The following is a 10,504-nucleotide window of genomic DNA, read 5'->3' on the forward strand; positions in this document are numbered from 1 at the left end:
TGGCTGATAAATATGGCATGGACCCTTTTGTCATACGAGAAACAGCCCCAGAACATGAACTCTGAGTATCCCTTCCACCTCTCACGGATACAGCTCTTGACTACTCTCTCGTCTGCTTTTCTCCAGATTCTATAGCCGCCACGCCGGTGGTTGAGTACAACAGACGTCTCGTCTGTCCAGATGACATTCTTCCAGTCTTCTAATGTCCAGTCCTTATGATCAAGCGCCCACTTAAGACGAGCACTCCTCATCTCCTGTGTCAGTCCAGGCTTCCTCGTCGGCTTGGTCTTTCTGTATCCTGCTTCTCTTAATACTCTCCAGACTGTAGTGCGTGATATATTGACTCCTTGAAGACTGAGAGCACCAGCAACGTCAGCGCAGCTCTTCTCTCGTCCGTATCTATCACGTCGTACTTGTTGGATTATCTGCTCCTTTACCTTATCCGTCTGCTTTGAAGGTCGGCCAGAGCGAGGGGCGTCTTGTACGTGCTCTGGGAGGATCTTAAGAGGGAGAACGTTTGGCTCGAAACCAGCCTCAATAGCTCTACTATAGATACGATTGACCGTACGAGGATGAACATCAGTAAGTTCAGAGATCTGTGATGTAGACTTGCCAACAGAAGGTGACTTTAACGCCACAATTAAGGTGCGGGTGTAAGGATCAGTATTAGGAGACATTGTAACGATAGATACAGACAAATCGTACAGCTACTCAGCTCAAAGGTGGGAGTTGCGCCAAGAAGAGTTATGCCGAAGCGCCGAGATTAGCGTGGGACAAAACTTTTGTGAGGCACCTCCGTATATGTGTTTAGTTGGCCAGTGAGGAGGTCGATTATTGCAGGGTAGTGTATTAATCCAGTCGCTGACGTGTCGGATTCTCATATTCCAAAGCACGTGTTACGGGTCCTACAGATGATTCATCTTACATGGAAGGGGGGTGGAATGCTTGATACGGCCTAATTCTCGCGGCATCTTCCGCTTTCCCAAACTCATAACATGGAGTTAATATTGCAGGTAGCTCACTGAGTCCTAAACTTCCTACATGTGCGCTTCGTTCGTGATAAGTAATTCATCGGATAAGTCATTCATCGTCAGAGCATTATGCATAGCCCACTGTTGTTTTTACACAACAACAGCAAATGTCATCAGTAATTGTTATTGCTAGACCACTTGCAAATTTCAGGGTTATCTATCTCAACTGCTGCATATTCCAAGCAGTGAGGCTGCATATAAGACTGTATGAGGTCGTTGTGTTCTATATGAACTACTCATAGTTCAAGACGGCTCTTGAAGCACAATGTGCTGCCGGCCCAAAGATATGGTAAAGCATTAATTCGGCAGTCATATAAATCAGGGTTGTGAATCAAGGGGTAAAAAAGGGGATATTAGGAGTGGAAATACTACGTAGTAAGAACCGACGTGTATGTAATCACAGCCAGCGACATAAGGTTTGTGATATAAGCGCTAAGATGGAGCTACCCAGAATTGGTTAAGTCGTAGCTCTACTCTCCTCTGCTTGTAGTTCATCCCTTTTGTATGATGTTCCAGTTCACAATTTCCGATGAGATGGTAGCCAAGAAACGTCTCCCTTGGAACTAGCACAGTTCTGAGCATACCTCTTTGGTCGAGTGTTTACTGGCTTAAGGAACCTCATAATACTAGCGCTTATGAATATGATTTAGCCTAGCAAGCTGCACGCGGCTAGATTTGCTGACAGCCACAACTGACTCAAGAGCTAGTGCCTTGATAAAATGCTGGTCAGCATCAAGGGGCTGCTTGGAGGGATACAGTTTCACGCTCAAAGCTGCCTTCTGCATAGTCATGAACCAACACGAGGTATGTTTGCCTAGTATTATACAGGTACGGGCCAAGTTAATATCTCAAAGTAGAGAAACTTGGGCATCCGCAACTCAGGTAAATCTCGCGCGGAGTTGCCGCCCACCCACGGTCCTGAAATTGGTCATGGAACGGGCCGATAAGCAGATCCAAACGGTTCAGTGTCAAGCCACATCGATGGACCGCGTAGCTCTAGAAGCGTCGTATGGATGACCTCCACCGGGTCATATGTGCTAACATATCAAGTTTGTCGATCTCTATCAGAAGTGATACCCTTTCTCCTTCGCGATTCACTAGAAAATCATGTGCTAACATATTACCGTAATCATTCGCAAAGTGCGCCCAAGATGGTGTGATTACGTAAAGGTAGAGGCGATACCGGAATGTAATTCATTTGCACTTGGCGCTCACCAAGTATGTCGAGAAACTTTGTATCCCCATTGTATGCTATATGTCGTGTTATATCAACATCAGGTCATTCTCAACACCTCTCGTATGGCCGCCATACAGTGCGATAGGATCAACGAGGTGGCAGGTGGCAGGTGTCAGCTTCTCATGTACAGATTCTCTTGGATGCATACGGCTGAATGACAAACCTTATGATAAAGGGGTCAAGGTTTACGGCACCGATCTTCTTTCACTTTTCTCATCAAGTGACTTTCTAGACATGAGGCGTATCACTGTTCCACTACTACATCTCATCTGTTCGTACATAATTAAACTTTATGGATAAGCTATGCGTGTAGGCAAATTCGAAGCAAGTGTCTACGAGCGAGTGAGGCGGTCTTCACGAAGCTCCGTCTCATTATTTTGTCAGCTTGTATCCGGGAATACTTCGACGCACTATTACGTGACCAGAAATCTACGGGCATGCATTCTTATTGTCCAAAACACTGCGTGTGCGGTCAACCGAATAGAAATACGCTCTATCAAGCTCTCATGAGCTAGCAGCACGTTGAGCGAAACACTGCTGTTCATTCTGGGCTATACGCTAAATCAGGCTATGGGTGAGCCGGATATTTATTACATCAGCAGTGAAATCTTGCTTTGCAGCACAGAGAACAGGACTGGTGCGGAAGTCCGGCCATTATCCTGCAGTCCGCGGAGATCATGGGAGTCAAGATAGGCCCGTTGCTATTGTATGTGATATTGAATTGACTAACGGCACTACCATCTAAAAAAAAGGCAGTTTTCGAAAGAGAAGGCCGAGAGGTGGCAGCAGATGCCATGACTAGTGCGTGACTTTTCTAGTAATGACATGCTGTGACGATTCTGAAATTGGTCGTGTTTGTCGTTAATTTTTACGTGAGACTTTATCACCTGCAACGGGAGGTTTACATTACTCTTGCATTGCTAGCGCAACAAAGTCTTGTAGAGTTGGATTATTAACCAAGCAAGCACGAGTTTGTACAAGCCTGACATGCAGCTGGACCGCAACGCGTGATTTTAGCGCCTTCCCCGCATCCACCTTTGGCGCAGTCACATACTTATACATGTTCTCACTCCATCGTGCCCTTTCCGCTTCAGTCACTCCTTTCATCCACGCAAAAGTTACAGGCGCTGGCTGGAGATATAGATGCTGCCAACACCTGAAATGCATCGACCTTCATCGACACACTATGTGTGTCTCACATTCGCAGCCCTTTGAGGCAGTCAACAACTAGTCGCTGGACCGGGAAATCTTTCAGTGAGTGCCGTTATCTTCTGCTCGTTTGTTGTCCGCTGTTAATCTTGTTGAATAGTATGCATGTTATCTGCATGGCAACGCAACCCACCGAAATTCCACCTCAAGTCCTTGGCAGGCTCGTTGGATACGATTCAAGAGCGGTGAAAGCTTCCTAGGCGATCGAAGATTTTTCCAACATGCCGAGATCTCTGGAACCCGGGCTTACTGTACACACGTCCGTCACGTGAAATGCTGATGGCGATGACACGATAGCAGATGGCCCAGCAGGACTGGAGGCCCTCGAGTATCCCGCCACCGCTGCAATGCTCCACAGGCCCGCTGGATGTCACTCGTGCTCGTCCAGAACCCGGCGTTGCATGTCAACCCCCCCCATGGGCCAGGCCATTTTCGGCGGGTCGGTTCGTCATTAGCGTGGGTGCAGCGGGTTTTGTAGGTTGGCGCTACCGCAAAGTTCCCGGCAAACGGCCACACAGCCCGCGTGGCGTTGCTGCAAGCTGTCACCAAGGAACCAACCAGCCCCGAGACGCTCCCCGAGGGTCCTCAACGATGCCTATCATTGAGCAATAATATGGAGGCATGGCATGTTAGTCGGCGCTAGTGAATGACGTTATCGGCAGACCTGTTGGCACAGCATCAGGACCGGCAAGGTGCCGTGATGTGTGCGCAAGGAATAAGCGAGCCATGCCAGTCTCAGCGAGCCAAAATTCATACCCTTTGCCTTACCCCACGAGATCTGCTGGCGTGGCATATGGCAAGCCTGTCTGAATAAGTATCCTGTCGAGCACCTGTCAACCGCGAACCTTGTCCTCCATTTTTACCCCTCCATCCAAAACTTTCAGGCATGTCTGTCATCGACACCACCAAGGACCTATCAGCGCTCTTCACTCAGCAGGTCCAAGCTACCCCCGACTTGGTTGCTCTCGAAGACGAGAAGCACACTTACACATACCAAGAGCTCCACGACAAAGTCGCTGCCCTTGCCGACCGGCTGCGGGGCCATGGAGTCGGCCGCGACAGTCTGGTTGGCGTCTTGTTGCCGCGATCCGCCGACTATGTAATCGCCTGCTTAGCAGCCCTTCGTGCGGGAGGTGCATTTCTGGTTTTGGAGCTGGCTTATCCTCCCGACCTCCTTGCGGATGTTCTCGAGGACTCGCAGCCCACAGTGATCGTCACTGTCAGCGCTGAAGTCGGTAAGATCAAGGGATCCACACCGCTTGTTGTTCTGGATGAAACCAGTTCCGCTACAAACGGCCACGTGGAAGAGTCGGAGCTGAAGCCATTGCCTGACGATTCGGATTTGGATCGCTTGGCTTTTGTTGCCTACTCGAGTGGAACTACTGGCAAGCCGAAAGGTATCGCCAACCCCCACAAAGCAGCGGTCCTCTCGTACAACCTGCGGTTCGCGTTATCAGATCTGCAGCCGGGCGACCGCGTGGCTTGCAATGTCTTCTTCGTTTGGGAAATTATACGTCCACTGTTGCGGGGAGCAACCGTCGTGGCCGTTCCGGATGATGCGAGCTACGACCCACGCATGCTGGTCGACCTACTGGCCAACAAGAAGATCACCGAAACCCTCTTCACACCAACTCTTTTCTCTACTGTCCTTGCGCGTCACCAAGCACTGGAGACTCGCCTGCCAAATCTGAAAACTGTTTGGCTCAATGGCGAAGTCGTGACAACCGATCTTGCACGCCGTGGTATCAAGGCCCTTCCCAAGACCCGCCTGCTCAACGTCTACAGTGCGTGCGAGACACATGAAATCGCCGCCGGCGACATCAAGGACATGCTTGAGAAGCTCGACAAGGATGCTTCTTACTGCCCAGTTGGACCACCCATCATTGACAAGAAATACATCTACATTCTGGATGAAAGTGGCCAGAAGGTCGATGAGGGCGAGAATGGCGAGCTCTACGTTGGCGGGCACCTGCTTGCTCGAGGATATCTCAACCTCCCAGAGACGACGGCCAAGGCTTTCATCAGGAATCCCTTCAGTTCCAAGTTTGGTGCTAGGATGTACAGGACTGGCGACAAGGCGCGTCTCCTTCCCAACGGCCTGCTTGAAATCACCGGACGTGTCGGCGCCATGATCAAGATCCGTGGATACTCCGTGGTTCCGGGTAAGGTTGAAACCGCAATTCTCAGCCATCTAGCCGTCAGCCACTGTGCCGTGGTGCCTTTCGGAGAAGGCATCGACCGCCAGTTAGTGGCCTACATTGTACGCGACAAGAACACATCGGCAGAACGCCCGGAACTGGAGATTGACAGGACTGGCCGCAGCTCGACCGCCAGGCGCATGCTCATGAACTATCTTGCTCACTACATGATACCTTCACTCTGGGTCGAGATGGACAAACTGCCGACGAATGATGTTTCTGGCAAGGTTGATCTCAAAGCCTTGCCTCCCCCAAGACCTGCTTCGCCTTCAGGCAGTGCCCGCAAGTACGAGCAAAGTCCAATTACCATCGAACAGATTACCCAGATCTGGGCCTCCATCCTTAACGTCAGTACCAGCTCCATTACTCCAGAATATAACTTCTTCGATCTTGGTGGCCATTCACTTCTACTCGCCGACCTAGCTGCGCGACTGTCGAATACCTTTGGTTTCCGAGTACCAGTCGCACGTCTTGCCCAACCGGCAACGCTGAACGGACATTTGGACACGGTTCGTGCTATCCGGGATGGCCACACGGCCGAGGTGCAAGAGAACCTGCCAGCAGTATTGCGTGCCGACTCCGTCCTGGACAAAGACATTCAGCCGCAAGGCGCCAAAAAATGTGCGCTCAAGGACGCAAAGACGGTCCTTCTCACTGGTGTCACAGGTTTCTTGGGTGCTTTCCTTCTCCGTGATTTACTGGAAAGCACATCTGCTCAGATTGTGTGTATGGTTCGTTTCGCCGATTCTTCGCAAGACGATATTCCCGCTGGTATAGCTAGGATACGTAGGAACTTGCTGGACTTTGGCCTCTGGAGCGACAACATCATGGAGCGCGTGGAAATTCTCCCAGGAAACTTGTCTCGCAGAAGATTCGGTCTCGCGCCCGATACATTCAAGGCATTGGCTGAGCGCATTGATGTCATTGTTCACGCTGCCGCTACCGTCAACTTGGTGTACCCTTACGCGGCGCTGCAAAAACCAAACGTCGGCGGTACACGGGAAATCCTACGTCTTGCTGCCCAGGGCGGCGTGACGGTACAGTACATTTCTACCAACGGAGTACTTCTTCCTGCCAAGGGCCGGGAAGGGTGGCCCGAAGACACGATTCTCGAGGTTGATGATGTCGTCAAGCTTGCCGATGGTTATGGACAAACCAAGTGGGTCGCTGAACAACTTGCTCTGGAGGCTGGCCGAAGGGGTCTCCCCATAAAGATCCACCGTATCGGTACTATCAGCGGCCATAGCGAGACTGGCGCTGCCAATGCCTGGGATCTTTTGACAGCTTTGATTGTTGAATCCATCAGGATTGGTCACTACCCAGACGTCAAGGGCTGGCGCGCAGAAATGACACCGGTCGATTTTGTCAGCAAAGCCATCCTCCACCTCAGCAACCAAACCGAAACTGAGCAGACTATCTTCCACATTGGCGATCCGGATCCAGTAGATGTCAGCCAAGTCTTCGAGGAACTCAACGTACTAGGCTATCCCACCAAGCCCATGCAGTTTGAAAAGTGGATTCAGCTCTGGGACGACAAGCGAGGCTCTGTCAAGGGAGGTGACGGTGCTTTTACCGTCGATATTCTCCGTGGTGGTATGCCTAGCATCGAGTTCCTGAGAGATGTCGTTGTGCTTGACAACGCGAAGACGCGACCGCTTCGCCTGGCTGTAGAGCGCCCCAAGGTTGATCGCGTACTTCTAGAGACGTATACACGCCACTGGTATGCTCGAGGCTGGCTTCCAAAGCCACCAGCTCACCAAAATGCTGCGGGCGGCTCGGCTCGGCTGCCTCGAAAGGGTCCGCTCTCTGACAAGGTTGTTGTTGTCATGGGCGCCTCATCTGGTATTGGCGCCGCGACTGCCACAGCCCTTGCGCGAGAAGGCTGCCATGTTGCGCTTGCAGCACGGCGCCTCGACGCCCTTGAAGATCTCAAGAAGCGCATCGTAGTTCGGGAGGGCAAGATCATTACCCAGAAAACCGATGTCACAGACAAGAGCCAAGTTGAAGCACTCGTCGCTGCAGCAGAGAAGCAGCTTGGTCCAATCGATATTTTTGTCAACGTCTCCGGAGTCATGTACTTCACCATGATGGCCAACTCCTACACTGACCAATGGAACCAGACCGTCGACGTAAACTGTAAAGGTCTCCTGAACGTCATCTCCTCCATCGTTCCCTCGATGCTCAAGCGCGGAAAGGGTCACCTCCTTGCCATCTCATCTGATGCTGGGCGAAAGGTCTTCCCTGGCCTGGGAGTCTACTCGGCTTCCAAGTTTTTCGTAGAGGCCACGCTGCAGAGTCTGAGGCTGGAGACTGCTGGTACGGGGCTGAAGGTGACCTCTATCCAGCCAGGTAATGTAGTGACCGACCTGCTAGGTATGAGCACAGATCCCGAGGCCTTGAAGAAGTATGGTGAGCCGAGCGGAGCCAAGGTCCTGGACCCAGAGAATGTTGCTGAGAGTATTGTGTATGCGCTCAAGCAGCCGGAACATGTCAGTGTCAACGAGGTGCTTGTTGAGCCGAGGGACGAGCCAATCTAGATTTAGAGAATTGGGTTAGACATGGAGAAGTATGATTAGAAAAATATTTGGGTAGATGCATCCCATCATGGGTCATTGTACGATTGAGATTAGAAGAATGATTAGAATTTTTGCTGTAATTTACTGAATATTTTTTTTCTGTTCATAACTTGGATGATAGAAATATTTCTCTGCAGTCGTCAGTTCTTTTAGAAGATCGTTGCTGCTGCAATGAGGAATGCGAGTGACTTTCAAGTTGGCCCAGAGGTCAATGGAGGACGGCGTAACTCAATTGAACTTCATAAATGCATCATTAGCGCCATATCTGATTGAAATCTTGTGTTTGCTGAAACTCGGCATGAGTGGGAGATTATTGGAAGCCTAGGGTTGTAGAGCCAAAGTCGCGCTAGAGTCTTGGCAGTCGTCAATCAAACATTTCGCGGACGGAGCTGCTACACTTTGATTGCAACACCAACCCAACATGGCAAATACACCCAAAGCAGACGAAGAGACGGCGAATTCTACCGTGCCCGCAAGTAAAGACGAGAGCTCTTCCGCAACCGAACCAACACAAATAAAAACAGACGAAGCACCGTCGAGTACCATGGAAGTAAAGGAAACACCGGCGGAAAACGCCCCAGTACCCGAGGACTCTACCGCAAAAGAAGATGCGGCTCCAGCCTCAGCGACACCGTCAGACCCCAAAGCAGCTCTCGCCGCGCGAATGGCCCGCTTCAAAGCGCTGCAGGCGCAAAAAGCCAGCGGGCGCAAAGCCACCGAGCGCGAAGTCCGCGACGCCGAAGACCGCAGCGCGCGTCTGGCACAGCTCTCCAAACTCAGCGCCGCGCACGACAAGGCGTCGTACAAGCTGCTCAAGTCGGAAGACCCCGACTTCGAGCGCAAGCGGAACTGGGACTACACGGTCGAGGAGAGCGAGAGCTGGGACAAGCGGCTGAAGAAGAAGGCCAAGAACCGCGAGGGCGTCGCGTTTGCCGACTACCGGAACGAGGCCAACAAGGTGTACAAGCGCCATATTGGCCAGATGAACAAAGTAGACATGGAGGCGTATGCCGAGGAAAAGGCTCGCAAGCTGCAGTCACAGGTGTCGTCTGGCCTGCTGCAACTAGTGGAGACGGATGCCGGTGAGATCTACACGGTCGACAGCCAAGGCCGCATCAACACGCCCGTCGACGAAGCGTACAGCCACGACCACAAGCCCAGCAAGGAGGCGGTAGACAGGCTCGTCGAGGACCTCGAGAAGAGCGAGCGCGCCAGACTCAAGGCTAGGGCCGCCAGGGGCATCCGCGACGAACAGGACATGGGCGATGTCACCTACATCAACCAGAAGAACAAGCAGTTCAACGATAAGCTCGCGCGCTTCTACAACAAGTACACGAGCGAGATCCGCGATAGCTTTGAGCGCGGAACAGCTATATAAAGGAGTCATCAAACAGATGGCAGGAAGAAAAATTACGGTTGTGGTGAATCTATACCCTAGCATATTTTGTTTCAGTTTAAGGACCTGGCGTTGATTGGGTGTATGAGCGAGTTGCATTAACGTATGTGGCAAGCGAGCGCCGCAGGTAAGCGAGCGCCGCACCCCACCAAACCTGCGCACCTCTCCTATCTCAACGAACAATGGCTCAACGTAGCGCTACTCAATTAGCTTTAAATGAAGCAGATATTCAGCTTGCTATTTCTTCTATTAATCTCCATCAAACACAAAGTAATCGTCGCGCTGCTGCTGTCTACAACGTGTCTGAACGAACAATCCGCCGCCGACGCGCTGGTATACCTGCTCGACGCGATTGCCAGCCTAACTCAAAGAAGCTCACTAAGCTAGAAGAGGAGGTGATAGTTGATCATATACTTGATCTAGATCTACGTGGATTTGCGCCCACGTATGCTGCTGTGCGCGATATGGCTGATAAGCTGCTGGCTGCGCGCGGCGCTGGCCAGGTTGGGCAGAAGTGGCCAGCCAACTTTGTCAAGCGTACAGACAGTCTTACGACGCGTTTCAATCGAGCGTACGATAGGCAGAGAGCTCTATGTGAAGATCCAGTCCTAATCAAGAGCTGGTTTGAGCTTGTAGAGCAGACAAAGGCTAAGTACGGCATCTGTGACGAGGACGTCTACAACTTCGACGAAGCTGGCTTCATGATGGGCAAGATCACGACTCAGCTAGTCGTAACAGCGTCAGAGAGGAGGGGCCGACCAAAGGCAGTTGAGCCAGGCAATCGTGGGTGGGTAACGCTGATCGCAGCGATTAACGCAGCTGGCTGGGCAGTTCCGCCATTCCTCATCTTTGCTGGC

The 10,504-nt window shown here is 51.5% G+C and overlaps 2 protein-coding genes across 2 annotated transcripts; both read left to right on the forward strand.

Annotated features, from left to right (window-relative positions):
* Positions 1–4,363: 4,363 nt before the first annotated feature.
* On the forward strand, positions 4,364–8,341 carry SETTUDRAFT_173669 (uncharacterized protein; the record flags this gene model as incomplete). The annotated part of the gene is made up of 1 exon (XM_008032056.1): positions 4,364–8,341. The coding sequence occupies one exon, from the start codon at positions 4,364–4,366 to the stop codon at positions 8,210–8,212; it is 3,849 nt and encodes a 1,282-aa protein (XP_008030247.1). The 3' UTR covers positions 8,213–8,341.
* A 375-nt stretch (positions 8,342–8,716) lies between these two features.
* On the forward strand, positions 8,717–9,745 carry SETTUDRAFT_165441 (uncharacterized protein). The gene has a single exon (XM_008032057.1). It carries the CDS (start codon positions 8,916–8,918, stop codon positions 9,627–9,629), a length of 714 nt encoding a protein of 237 aa, XP_008030248.1. The 5' UTR covers positions 8,717–8,915; the 3' UTR covers positions 9,630–9,745.
* The last annotated feature ends 759 nt before the right edge of the window (positions 9,746–10,504 follow it).

The sequence above is a fragment of the Exserohilum turcica genome (genome assembly GCF_000359705.1).
Source record: "Exserohilum turcica Et28A unplaced genomic scaffold SETTUscaffold_7, whole genome shotgun sequence".
Lineage (NCBI taxonomy): Eukaryota > Fungi > Ascomycota > Dothideomycetes > Pleosporales > Pleosporaceae > Exserohilum > Exserohilum turcicum.

What these genes read in the sequence shown, in the direction of transcription:
- SETTUDRAFT_165441 (XM_008032057.1), top strand. Translation starts at nt 8,916, where the DNA reads ATGGCCCGCTTCAAAGCGCTGCAGGCGCAAAAAGCCAGCGGGCGCAAA.